This window comes from Bos indicus, chromosome 17 (genome assembly GCF_029378745.1).
Source record: "Bos indicus isolate NIAB-ARS_2022 breed Sahiwal x Tharparkar chromosome 17, NIAB-ARS_B.indTharparkar_mat_pri_1.0, whole genome shotgun sequence".
NCBI classification, from domain to species: Eukaryota; Metazoa; Chordata; class Mammalia; order Artiodactyla; family Bovidae; genus Bos; species Bos indicus.
This window is the reverse complement of record NC_091776.1, coordinates 43632074-43646632: the sequence shown is the minus strand read 5'-3', so window position 1 is coordinate 43646632 and position 14559 is coordinate 43632074. Positions and strand designations below refer to the sequence as shown.

General features: G+C 37.5%; 1 protein-coding gene across 3 annotated transcripts in view; it reads left to right on the top strand.

Moving 5' to 3' along the window:
• Nucleotides 1-14559, top strand: part of GUCY1B1 (guanylate cyclase 1 soluble subunit beta 1) — a 62897-nt gene that overhangs the window by 20710 nt on the left and 27628 nt on the right. For all 3 annotated transcript variants that reach the window (XM_070769217.1, XM_070769219.1, XM_070769218.1), the window contains 2 exons: nucleotides 372-472; nucleotides 2220-2338. In XM_070769217.1, the coding sequence (XP_070625318.1) occupies nucleotides 372-472; nucleotides 2220-2338 (220 nt within the window). The remainder of the gene's footprint in view (nucleotides 1-371; nucleotides 473-2219; nucleotides 2339-14559) is intronic.

The window sequence follows — 14559 nt, the reverse complement described above, 5'->3', positions numbered from 1 at the left end:
CTAAAGGGTGAATCTCTAGGGCCTCTAACTGTGCCTGGAACACATAGGGACTCAACATATATTTGTTGACTGTTTACTTAATCAAAAGCTATTTCTTGATTATATTCATTATCGGGTATAGTTCTGGGCATTAGAGTACTATACAAATGTTATTGTTGTTAAAATTACTTAAATATATTATTTTTAATTTGGGGAGGGAGATGTGAAATAAGATTTTTTTTTTTGATAGGTACATGAAATTGATTTAAACAAATTTGCCAGAAGTGAATTCTCTTTCAAATAAAAAATTATTTTTATATGATCATTGTAGGTGTAGTATCTGTTCTTTCCTTTCAACTTTTCACCCTGTCTGCCTTGTTTTTGTTTTCTAGAAAAGAGGCACAATTAGATGAAGAAGGACAGTTTCTTGTCCGAATAATTTATGATGATTCTAAAACATATGATTTGGTTGCTGCTGCAAGCAAGGTCCTCAGTAAGTTGAACGCGACTTTCTTTCTTTGGCTAAGCTGCACGTCGATGTCCAAGGGCATGCATGGTCCAAGGTCACACTGTATGGTTGCACAGGTTGTGCACTGTACAACCCTGATGGGAGGACAGTCACATATAGTATTAGGCTCAGGCTACACTAAGTTGTGTTATTCTTTTTACAAACTCTTTAGAGAATAGAGGAGCTCTCTGCCTCTCCCCACAAAAAGCCATGCGTTGAGGAAGCAAAAAATTGTTGATACTTAATGTAATAAGTTAATGATGTAAAAATAACTTAATGTTGCAGTGTCAACATCACAGTAATTACAAAAATGTATTATGTAGAAAATGTTATCTCCAAATCTCTTTTGTAATCACAAGTTTTGTTAGGTAATGGTAAAAGAAACAAGAAACTGAGATCTACATGAGGCAAAACTCATGCAAAGAAGGCAAAGTAAAAAAAAAAGCTTCATTGGAAAAAAGTTGTTCTCAAAGTAGTATCTCTTATCATTGTAGTACTTAATTTATACCGAGGCTATAGTTTGCATAGACTAGATGGATGCTTTTTAGCTTTGTCAAAATAGCTAGAAGAGAAAAGGCTACCTTTTGTAAAATACAAGAATTACTGTAAAAGTATGGTAAATTGTTAATAAGAAAAATATCCAGCATCACTAGTAATCAAATTGACACAAATATGAAATAATTTTTATATAAATTTGGCAATTAAAAAATTAAAAATCTAGTGTAGTCAAGGGTAGAGTTAAAGGGGAAATCATACACATTTAAAATCTGATGGGAAAATTAACTGTTTTGGAGAATAATTTTGCATCATCAGTCAAAGTCTGTTTAAAAATGTTTAAATTTTAGAAATATTTAGAAACTTTTCATAAAGAAATAATTAGATTTATTTACATTAAGGTGTATGTGTATTTTCATTTCAGAGTTACTTATATTATCAAAAGTTGGAAAAGTGTGCATTTTGAGCAAGTAGGCATTGGTGAAATGAATTGTTGCATATCTGTGTTAAATAAGTCTGATTAAAATTGATACTAAGAAAAATTTTAATTTTAGGAAATAACAGTAATTGAATATTAAGAAAAAGGCAGGATCTTAGGCTATATATTATTTGTAACCTGGTTATTAAACATGCATATTTTTATAAAGAAAAATGATTTTGCACCCAAATATCTGCCTGGTGGCTCAGACGGTAAAGACTCTGCCTGCCAATGTGGAAGACTTGGGTTCAATCCCTGGGTTGGGAAGATACGCTGGAGAAGAGAATGGCTTCACACTCCAGCATTCTTGCCTAGAGAAGTCCATGGACAGGGGAGCCTGGCAGGCTATAGTCCATGGGGTCACAAAAAGATACAACTGAGCGACTAACACGTTCACTTTCGCTTTTCATCTTCATGTGCATTCTTGATGGTTTTAAAGATCTTTCTCTTATTTTTCAGAAAAAGTAAGTTATACCTTACATATAAGTTTGAAAAAGCTCAAAATTTTGTCACAGAACCTGAGAAACTGGTTGCTTTGCTTTTAAGCACAGACTTAAACTGTTAACGTGTCAATATGCTTCTTCTCAGATTTCATTGTATTTTCCTGGCCAGATATTTTTCCTATGATCTGTTCACTGTGCAAAGAAATTGAGGCTATTTAACATTTCTGTCATGCACTTATCTTTATTCCTGCCTCTAATGATTTTCTACTTCTAATACGTTTTGTTTCTGTTGTTGCCTCTCAAATCTATAAACCAGATCTCAACGCTGGAGAAATCCTCCAAATGTTTGGGAAGATGTTCTTCGTCTTCTGTCAAGAATCTGGTTATGATACAATCCTGCGCGTCCTGGGATCTAACGTCAGAGAATTTCTGCAGGTGAGCAGTTTGAGTTCCTGGTCCAAAAGTTCTGATTTTCTTCTTCTCCCACGTGGGCTCTAGAATCCCTTTGTTCAGTTGGCTGGATGAGTGTCTAGCTGCTGAAATGAAACCATAGGGGCATTTTCCCTAATTCACATAAAATAATAATTATTAGATGGTCTTGAGTACATTTTAGCATTTTTCCTTCATATTTTTTCTTTAATTTTTGGTTCTGACACTAAACGTTCAAGTTCTAAGCTAGTGGTCTCTGAAAGACTCAATGTGTTGTGATCCGTTCAACTGCTTTTTAAAAAATAAGTCTTTGTGCTGGTAGCTGTGCTTTTATGTATATAACCTGGGCTTGTTTTCTAAGTCATTCTGACTTTAAGTACTTAAATAATTCATCAGTATCTGTAAAGTTCTACCTGAAGCTAATTGTTTCAGGGAAAGAGCCTGCCACCAAAACAGGTTTGAGAATCATTGCTCTGAGTTACATATTAGTTAATCTACTCTGGAGAGGAAAATAGGAACTCTTCCAGAGTCGGTCTCAGGTGAAGTCAAGATAAATAGTATCACCAGAAGCTTTTGTTTTCTTGTTAAACTACTTAATTTTTTTCTTTTTACTAGTGAATGACACATCAGGTGGGAGACTATTTTGGGATCAACTGTCCTATTTTAAGCACAGGCATTTTTGAGACTCTCATCTTAAAATGTGCTAACATTGAACGTTATGTGGTTGTTTGTAAGGGATATTTCTAAACTGGCCGCTGAGAGCAGCCAGATCTTGCTGGAAAATGATGTCAGCACAAGACCAGCTGAACTGGAGCCCAGCTTGGAGGGAATGTAAACGACATTCAGTCCAGCTGCGTTATTGATTTAACAGCCAAAATAAGAACTTGAGTGTTTAATCAAAATGTCTGTTGTTTACATAGTGACATTTTTCTTATAAACTTAAAACAGCGTTAAATCAAGATGGAAACCAGTTTCCAGTCTCTGCCATGGATTTACCAAACTACTGGTGTCCAAAAAACCTGCCACTTCCAAATGAAGTCGCTGCCAGGAGACACTTAAATTAACCTTTAACAGGCTGTATTTAAATGAATTATTTTACCTGGATTAAAGTTTGAGATTTAAAGGTATTTTGAGATTTGGGGGGTTAGAATACATTCCCATTTTTAATATTTCTGTTGACTCCTGGTCACTTAAGTTCCAGTTGCAGCTCCTTCCTCTTAATTTTATCTTTCTCTCTCAATGGTCACATCTGTGTTGACAAAGCAATCATGCAAATAGTTTACTTTTACCTTTACTCATTGTGACTGTCTGCTAAGTGTCCAGTGGCTCAGCTGAGGACTGGCGACTCCTGGTGGTTTCTCCTGGTTCTAGAGCTGTCCTGCCTGCAGGCTGGCCTCTAGGGTAAAATGCACACTGGGCTTCAAAGAGAATGCAAATAGATCGGGTCTGTTTCATATTGATTACATGGTAAAATGATAACGTTTTGGGAATACTGAGTTATATAAAAATGTATCATAAACATCAATTTCACCTGGTTCTTTTTCCTTTTTTAAATGTGCCTACTAGAAAATTTAACATATATGACTGATGTTTGTGACTTGCTTTAATGGCTCCTAAAGCCTTTTATTTTCACTGGACAGCATTGTTTTAAATAGTTTTGAGTCCATTTTCATCAAAGTCAATAGGCAGTTTTAAAATTGCACACAATTTTATTTTATTAGCATTTTTTTTTTGGTGCAAGTATGAATAGTGAGGAAATTGGAAAGTTAGAATACTATAAAGTTTTCATTAATATTGTTTATGTTTGAATTTTTTCCTGGTTTTGAAATTGAATATCTTGATGGCAAACTGGTTGTATTAACATATTGCTTTCCTGAAAAGTAGACATTTATGGTATGAGTAGGCTAATTTCAAATAAATTAAATGGACTTTTTTAAAAAAATGCCTATGAAATAAAGCAACCGATTTTCATGAAGTTTTTTAAGGTTCTAGCTCACATATAAAAATTGACACTTTTCATTACATAAAATAATAAAACATTCTTTATGGTAGACAGCAATCCTTTGTAAAAGAGTAGGATAAACTAGGCCTTATTTTAAAGATATGTAAAAGATTTTTTTGTGTCTTTCACCACTTGATTTTAACTAATCATTAAATCCTTAGAGTCTGTTTCCTAAAAACTGAATTTTTCAGAATCCTACCACTTGTCTTCATTTCCCCTAGCCTTCTGTGGGACAGTCAACCATTCTCTACAGAATGCATAGGTTTCCTCATCTCTCTGCATGACTGCTCCATCTCCTCGCCATTCTGTAACTAGTGATTTTTCTTAAAAGCAAATATATCTCATTCCATCATTTACTTGCTTAAACCCTTCAGTAATTCCCAGTTGCTCCTTGGAAATGTAAAAAGCAATTAAAATAATTGAAACTACTTACACCCCTGTCTGTCTCTCTTCTTCTCCAGCAGCCCAGCCAAACAGAATTTCTTTCAGACCATATTTTTTTCTAACTAGCTTTCTCCACCTTCTGAGCTTTTGCACCTGCTCTTCCCTTTGTCTGGACAGTCTTCCTGCTCCTTTTCACTTAGATTGATCTTCTTCATCCTGCTGGTCAGATTACTTCTTCCAGGAAGGTTCCACTCCTCTCTTAAGGCTCTACCCTGATGGAGTCAGGGAACTGACATTTCTCATGTTTTCACAGTGCGTGTGTCTCCCTACCCACAGGAGTTCTCACTGTAGATCATTTCCTGTTTGGGACTGGAATGTAAATCCCATGAGGCCGGGGGTTGTGTATAGTTCCTTAATGATAGTATCATCACAGATACTATCTGGGAATGAAAAAACATATTTTAAAAATGAATAGTTGCTGTTTATACAAAAATGGGAAACAAATACCCCAATAGCTCAAGATTAATTCTATTAAGGGTAAAACAAATTCATTTTGAGTGAGGCTATATAACTTTACTAAGAGATTGATTATAGATTGAAATATAGAAGAGTAGACATACTCTTGGAGAAGGCAATGGCACCCCACTCCAGTACTCTTGCCTGGAAAATCTCATGGTCGGAGGAGCCTGGTAGGCTGCAGTCCATGGGATCGCTAAGAGTCAGACACAACTGAGTGACTTCACTTTGACTTTTCACTTTCATGCATTGGAGAAGGAAATGGCAACCCACTCCAGTGTTCTTGCCTGGAGAATCCCAGGGATGGGGGAGCCTGGTGGGCTGCCGTCTCTGGGGTCACACAGAGTCGGACACGACTGAAGCAACTTAGCAGCAGCAGCAGCAGACATACTGTAGACCAATTTCCTTTTCATATGGATGTGGCAAATTACTGTTTATTAATTAATATGCAACTGACATTACTTATATCTATTGAAATTTTCAAAATGTTTACCCTGACATTTCCATCTGATGATTTCAGGTAGCAATAAAATAGCTACTGAAATTCTAACATGGGAGACCACTGGCCATGCCCTGGGCCGGGCACCTCTGTTCACTTGCATCCTTCTGAGGGGGACTTCCTTGGGGGTGTCTCTCCCAGCCTCTCAGTTGGATACATTATTAAGAATTACTGTATTAAAATGCATATTTTTTGCTTTTCTTGAAATAATTTTTATGTTTTCTGAGTACCAGGCATAGTATATAATAGGCGATCAATAAAGAGTCTTTGAATGATGGAATTAGTTAATTCTGAGTTATATGTATATATTTTTTTATTTGGCCACTAATAGGCTATTTTATCTGGTTAATAACGCTATTCCTTTATAAAAATTTTATAATCAAGGATATGCTGTGTAGATAGTATCTGTAGTTCAGTTCCAGAAAAATACTTGTTTCTCACTTAGCTTTTGTCATTTCCTTTGATTCGTGTATTTAAACATTTTGACAATTTAAACAGCTTAAATAATGGACAATTCTCCTTTGAAAGGTTTTGCTGCCAATATAAAATTCCTGGTTCTGTTTACCCAATCTCCCTTGTGTTTTCAAAGTCAATTTAAGAATTTTTACATCATACCTATTTTTAATCTACCTCAAGACTTTCACAAAAAATAGCTAAAAATTCTAAGTAGGTAAAGTAATAAAATATAAGAAGCATTTTTATAAGAAGCTTTTTAGAAAATTACTCTTCTCTAGACATTACACAATTTGGAATTGATTTTTCCTAAATGTTCTATGAAACCATCAGTTTGTGGACTGTGATAAAAGTAGATAATCCTTGCAATTAATTATTATCCTTTTCCTGATTTAGTAACCAGAAATATGATTTATTATAAAAAGATAAACAAAAGTAGAAAGACATTTTGATTTAGGTTTTTGGATTTTATAGATTTTTTTTCTGGATTTCTTGTCTTAAAGTTTAGACTATATTTCACAAGAATTTTTTTCTCTGTTTTGGCACTTTCTTATTCTTGAATTAGGAATAAAATGTGGTTTCATGCTGCTTCTGTAGTAAATTTCTATGTGAAACTTCTAGTGTATTGATTAAAATAGTGCAGAGAATATATCAGATTTGAAAGTTCAATTAAATGCTGGTAAGGAATGTCCAATCTGATGGTATTCTACCCCAATCCACAGTCACCTTGACTTTTGATATCCTATTGCATTATTGCAGGTTGTCTTTTCTCAAAATTGCTGTAATATGATTGTACTTCTCCCCCATGAAAAGTTAGAGCTCGCCCATGTCCCCTGTGACAAGGTAGAGCTCCCATCCCTTGGATCTGGGGTGACTTTAGTGATTATTTGATCAGAAGAGTATAGCAAAAGGAACATTCTTAATACTTCCTAGGCTAGTTCGTAAGAACTCTTGAAATTTCCGTATCTTGAAGCACTTGCTCTTGGGATGTTCCCTAGAGGTATCCACCATGAAATGAGATACTTCAATACAGCAGCAGTCCTGCTGGCTGAGCCCTCGGGTGTCTGGGTGACCCATCTTGGGAATCAGCCTGGTGGAACATTATGGTGACTCCATGGCAAACTTCTATGTCACCCCACCCTGAGAACTTCCCACTGAGTCCATATAACCCATAAAAACATGAGAATAATATCATTGTGTTAAGCAAATAAGTCTGAGGTGCTTTGATATGTGGATAATTGGAACAGTATTCTGTGTATTTTCCCCTTTATTTTGTGTGTGTGTTAGTAAATATGTGTCCATATGTGCACATATTAAGTTGAGCTTTGATTAATCTGGGTTTGAAAAGATAAGATTGTATATGGCCTCTGGGACTGGAATCCAAGTCAGTTCACAGCTGGGCTACTGATCCACTTTCAGTGGTGTTATGTTATTATCATGTAATATATTCTTTACCTCCCCAGTAATTTTACAGATATAAAATGAAGCCTAGATAAGCGTGGAAGGCTGTCAGGTTGACTGCTGAAAAATAAAGGAGTCATATATAATCTTAGAGGCCAGTTAGGATTTAAATTATGAACCTGCTTAAATAGCATAGGAATCTCAGTAGAAAAACAAGCCAATACTCTCTAATCATTAGCTGGAAACCTCAGCTTCTTCTACTTTTACTGTGGGTTTGAGGCTGTTTCACTCACTCTCCCAATTCATATATATCAGAGTCTTTTGCCAAGGCCTGTGTTCAGCCTGTAATGGGATTTCCTTAAATCTGTGTTGGCTCCAGGTTTTGGCTTCTAACAGACAACACTGTAATTTGGCCAGCCTGCCAGGAGCAATCTGGGATTGATGGCCCATCTAAAATTCTTAAATGTTTGTGCAGAGTGTTATTTTGGGAAAGCTGAGGTTTTTTTCCTGAACAGCTGTGAAATTCTAATACTTCCCTAAATTATTTATAATATTTTTTAGAAAAAAATGCACCATTCATTTTATTTTTAACTTTTGAATTTCAAAAGGAACTTTTCTCAACATACAAATGCCAATTTCTGTAATCTGTATCTACTTGAAGAAAATGCATAATGTGAGAGCCAAGAGTTGAGTTTAATCAGTGTCTTACTGAGGACTATGGCCAGGGAGACAGCATTTCAGGAACCTCTGAGAAACTATCCCAAAGACCTGAGGGTGGAGGTCAGTGTGTGTGTGGTGTTGGCAGAGAGGGGCATGAAGTCAATCACACATCTCCGTACAAAGCTGCTGCTGGTCACAAAGAGCAGGTATCATAGTTAATATTTTTAGTGCTTCTCTAACTGTGGAAGATGCAAGAAGCCAGGTTCATGAAAATTTCCTCCTGAAAATATCTGAGGGCCTGTTCTAGCAGTTCCCCTCATTCTTCATCCTCACCCTGACTTCTTTCTTGGGGTTGTTGAAGGTCAGCGGCTACAAGGGCTCAGGGACTAAATTCTTATAGAATACGGTGGCAAGTGACATTCCTTAGTTGGCACCTGAAATTTTAAAATTTGATAAGTTAGAATTTTTAAAGGAAGATAATATTTTAGAATTTTAAGAATTTTTCTTTGAATAAAGTATATATTTTCACAGTTTTGCAAAATATAGTCAAATGAATATAAATGAAAGTTTTTTAACATGAATTTAGAAGCAGTAAAAAAAAGTGAAATAGTTTACACAGGTAATTTTATGACTATTTTCATTTTTTTCTTTAATTAAAATTTCTCTTGAGATGATAGTAATAATAGGTAGTTTTAAAAATGCCATTTAAGTAATTTTAGTGACTCAAGTATAATTTCTTTTTAAATAAATCCTTGTGCTAAGTTGATTCAGTCATGTCAGACCCTGTGAACCCATGGACTGTAGCCCACCATGTGCCATGGGATTTTCCCGGCATGAATACTGGAGTGGGTTGCCTTGCCCTCCTTCAGGGGATCTTCCCGACCCAGGGATCAAACCTGTGACTTTTACATCTCCGGTACCGGCAGGCGAGTTCTTTACCACTAGTGCCACCTTTACATTATTTATTTTAGAAAAGAGTCTCTGTATCTTTTCAGTTGGAAAGCTACTTCTCAAGGAGTTGCTTGAAGTAGAAAAGACAAAAGTATCATTAAACATTGAGTCTGACTCATTCTGACCTCATACCACTCACACCCTGACCTTGGCGTTTCCCATTATTGGGGGTGAGTTTCTGCTTTACCTAGGTCCTGCTTATTTCCGTTTTTCACAGTAAAATTCTGACATGACATCTTTCTTAAAAACTTGAAAAATGATTTTCAAAGTACGTGACTCTCACAAGTAAATACTGTTGTTGTGCTTGCTGTTCAGAAGTGTGAGGAATCAAAAGAAAGGAAATCCTGTGCCTCATTCCTTTCCTTAAGCAGAGAGAGATTTGCAGTGATTGATTTTTAAGGCTTTTTCCTGATATAAACTTCAGTAACGCTCTCAAATAACACAGATGGCTCCCTTTCTCTCCATCCACTAGAATAAAGATTCATTTTTAAAAATTAATTAATTTTGGGAGGGGCTGTGCTGCTTGGCTTGTGGATCTCAGTTTCCTGACCAGGGATTCAACCTAGGGCCACAGCAGGTAAAGCCTGGAATCCTAACCACTAGGCTGAGCCTAACCACCACTAAGGGGACTCCTTAGAATAAGGATTCTTAAAAAAAAAAAAGTATTGTTTATTTTTATCTTTGGCTGTTTTGCGACGGCTTTCTCTAGTTGTGGCAAGCGGGGGCTACTCTTTTGTTGTGGTGGTGGGCTTCTCATTGCAGTGGTTTCTCTTGTCACACAGCACAATCTCTGTAGGGCTCATGGGCTTCTGTAGTTGTGGCTCACGGGCTTAGTTGCAAGTGGAATCTTCCCGGACCAGGAATTAAATGAACCCTCCCTCCTGCATTAGCAGGCAGATTCTTAACCCCTGTACCACCAGGGAAGTCCTAAGGGTTTCTGAAGACTGAAGAATCTTCTTTCTCAAAACTTTTAAGGCAAGTCCTTACTACAACCTATTTATGTGCATCATTTAGGAATTTTTAATTAGATACTCTGAAAGCAGGGGAATGAGGTATTTAATTCTCAGAAACTTTCCTCTGTGTGTGTGTGTGTGTGTGTATATATATATATATATATATATATATATATATATATATATAATGCTTATGTTTGTCATATTAGAAAGAGAAAATTTGCATTTATTTTGGAACATTCCAAAATATTAAAAAATATGAATCTGGAGTATTTCTCAAAGGACTAGTAATCTCTCTTGTGTCCTAAATCTGTGGTGTAGAACTTGTTTCCTAGGATGCTAGCATTGGTTTTTCTTCTATAAATGACAAAGCTAGGAGACTTAGAGTAGAATTCCTGAGAAACAGTTCTTTCATCTTGCATGTAGAAAAAAATGGTAAAATTATATCAGAACATTAAGAGAAATGAAATGAAAACCTCAGACCAGTATTTTAATATATTGAGGCAAAATAGATGGACAGAACTCCTCTTATTCCCGTCCTGTTTTTGAGTATCATAAAGCTAAGAAGAATGATGTGAAAGCATATTTGAGGTTGGCTTTACTGTTTCCTGGGAATCTACTTGTGCTGAAACACATGTGTTATCATTCAGCTCTTTTCTTTGTATACCCACCTCCATGATTATATTTAAAAATTAAAGAATACCAGTTTCAATATGAACTCTTGTTCTTCAGAATATATTGCTACAACCATGTTGATGAATAATTAGCTTTGTATGGATGGTATTATAAAATGTAGACAGACAAGGTTTTCTCTTACCTATTTTGAGTGTCTTTTCTGTGACTTTTGAGGTTGCTGCAAGCAGTTGGAGTCTGTGAAGAAAGCACATTTTTGACAATACTAATGTACTCAGTTGGAAATAATTTAATTTTTAATCATGAATTCTATTTTTCATAATAGGCAGTGGTAATAGCTTTTATTTTGGGAGATTAAAACTCTGTAAGGGAAGCTGTAACTAAAGAAATCCCAAGAGTATTTTTATGGTTAGATACTATCTAAAGAAAATCAATATTACATTAAGTGGTGTTAAATCTTTTATGCTCCAAGAAAGCACTTTAGTTGTCCATTTAATTAACAGCAAATTCAACATAACAGTCTGTCTCTGGAGAATTGGTACCACAAAGACTTAAAAGATTAACATTTGACTTCCTGTGCTTTGGTTTCCCACTTGCTTTGAATTGATAAATTTAAGTAATGTTTTTTTATTAATACCTCAGTACCATCAATAACTTTATTTAAAGTAAATGTTAAATTAAAAAGGCTTTAGGTAATTAAATTATTTAAATTAAAATGGCTCTACATTTAGGGAGCAGTGCCAGTCCCTGTGTGACTCCTGACCTGAGTTCTGGGCTGTTCTGGCCCATCTCTCACTTTCTTTAGCATCAGTGATGCAGAGGAAGTAAATGGTACCATGGTTACTGCCTCCTGCTGTCTGCTTAGCTACACATAGAAATGTGCACATGTAATATGACTGAAGATGAAAATAGATAAGTGTGAAAGTGATGTGGGCATATTGACCTAAGATACACTGTATTTGAATATTTCATAGAAGAAAAAGTAGAAAAGAATTAAAATGTATATTTCAAGCTAGTGTTTGACTCATTAAAATTTTTTTTTCTGTAAAATGAGCCACAATCCAGTACCTGAGCCTGACTACATTAGGAAATTTCTTAAGGAACAAGAACAACAGTTTAATTTAGCAGCAACAAGCTGAATTTTGACTTTGTGGGAAACAGAGATGTGTATAAAACCCTTCTGGTGATTTCCTTTCTCACCAGATTTTTGCAGCATCAGCAGAGGGGTGTGAGGGGTCTGACAGGGTTATGAAGAGCAGGCCTCATGTCTTCCCTTCCCAGGAAAGGATTCCCAGGGGAAGAACTCGTCATAGGAAAACCCTCTGTGTTATTTACCAAGTAAAGTGGCTTGCTGCTGCTGCTGCTGCTGCTGCTGCTAAGTCGCTTCAGTTGTGTCCAATTCTGCATGACCCCATAGATGGCAGCCCACCAGACTCCCCTGTCCCTGGGATTCTCCAGGCAAGAACACTGGAGTGGGTTGCCATTTCCTTCTCCAATGCATGAAAGTGAAAAGTGAAAGTGAAGTCGCTCAGTTGTGTCTGACTCAGTGACCCCATGGACTGCAGCCTACCAGGCTCCTCCATCCATGGGATTTTCCAGGCAAGAGTACTGGAGTGGGGTGCCATTGCCTTCTCCGAAAGTGACTTGAGGCTTCTGTAAACTGACCATCCTCAGCGCTTGCCACATGGAGTTCCTTTCCCATGGCAACAGCAGCCTCTGGCGGAGTCAGAGCCACTTGATATTTGAGTTAAGAATTGGCCTGGCTTAATTAGAAGAGGTGTAAATTGAGGGAAGAAAACAAGATCTTAGCACTAGGCGTGAATGCATTTCAAAAAGAAACCAGGGTCATCAGTTGAGGAGACAAGATGTTCATCCGAGTCAGAATGCCAGTTTCTGAGGCCTCAGCTCTCACCTGTGCTCTGCGTCTTTGGACCCTGGCTTCACTCTGAGGTGTTGCTCCCTTTCATGCACCCAAAGCCACTCTGAACATTGTTGGGTGATTTAAACCACGAACTGCTTACAGTCAGGGACTGCGTCGTGCAGATCTGATCTAGCTCTGTGCCCTGCCCCCACCTGCACCGCACACCCTGCAAGACATGCATACACATGCTTTATACAGTGGACATGTGATGCATGTACAGCGCACATACAGTGAGTAGATGGGATGAGCATGTGGCAGGGGCCAGGCTGCAGTGCCCTGATGGAGTCACCTTGTACCATACTCGCTCCACCTCCTTTCTGATGTCTTACTGGATCCTGTTTCCCTAAACTGGCCCCTTTGAAATGTTCAGAATGCAAACCATCCTTCAGTTTTAGCCCATTTCCAGCACTGCCTTTTCAGATGTGCTCCTTTTTTCCCCCCAAGAACACCATGCATGCTAAGCCGCTGCAGTTGCGTCTGACTCTTTGTGACCTATGGACTGTAGCCCATCAGGCTCCTCTGTCCATGGGATTCTCCAGGTAAGAATACTGCAGTGGGTTGCCATGCCCTCCTCCAGGGGATCTTCCCCACCCAGGGATCAAACCTGAATCTCTTCTGTCCTGCGTTGGCAGGTGGGTTCTTTACCATTAGTGCCATCTGGGATGCCCCATGAACACCATAACAAACTTTATTGTAAAATTGTACTTAAGTATCACATTTCTTGCTGAAATCAACTCTATTATGAAATTTACAAACCATTTAAATATGAGTTTGAAATCTCTGCATACTGAGTAATACTTATATGTGAAATATATATGAAATATTATTTTTCCCAAATATGTTCTTTATTTTTATTTCTTGTATTTAATCCTAGTTTTAAATGCCTTGTCATTTTAAAATTGTTCTTTTTAAGAGAAAATCTGAAAATTTGATATTTTATTTCTTATTGAAAAGTCATTTTCAAGCTGTAACTCAGAGGGGAAATAACTCTGAAGACAGGTCCAGCTTGCTGCTTTCTGCCAAAAAGACCCCAGCATAGAATCCTGTCCCCGTATTCCCCTCTGAATTGGCCCCTTGCAGAGGTGAGAGGAGTCTGTTGGGGTATCAGATGTGCTCCTAAGGCCTTTGGTATTCTGAGATCATTTGCTTTTCTCATTCTCTTTAGCAATAACCACCAGTTGTTGACAGATTACCATTTGATCAGTGAATTAGCTTTTTTATTGTTACAGTAACAAATTACCACATGCCTAAGTGTTTAAAAGAACACAGATTTATTATCCTATAGTTTCCTAGGTTGGGAGTCTAAAAGGGGTCTCCCTGGATTGTAATGTAGATACTAGCAGGACTGCGGCGGTGGGGTGGGGGGGGTGGCATTTCCTTGCTTATTCAGGTGTTGGCAGAATTCAGCTCCATGTAACCACACATAGACCCGCGGACCAGTTTTCTTACTGGCTGTCACAGGGGGCTGAGTAGGGCCCCAGGGCGCCACCCCCCCAAGGCCCTGCACAGGGTGTCCTGCATCTCAAGTCCTGCTTCCTTCTCAGCTTTCATCTCTCCTTGTAACCAGGAAATGTTCTTGGCATCTAAGACTCAGTCACTCATGGGATTAGGCTGGGTCCACCCTGGTAATCCAGGATAATTTTTCCAACTTCCCAACCCCACTTTGCCACATGAGGTAATGTATCCAAAGAGACTAGGTCTGGAAATCTTTGGGCCAACATTATTTTGCCTACTACACCTGAGTGTGCTAATGTTTTATCCACATCATTTTAGTTATTTCTATTTTATCAGAGGAAATCAAGTGGTAAATTGGCCACATTATCATGAGCTGACACTTGTTCAGTCGCTCAGTCG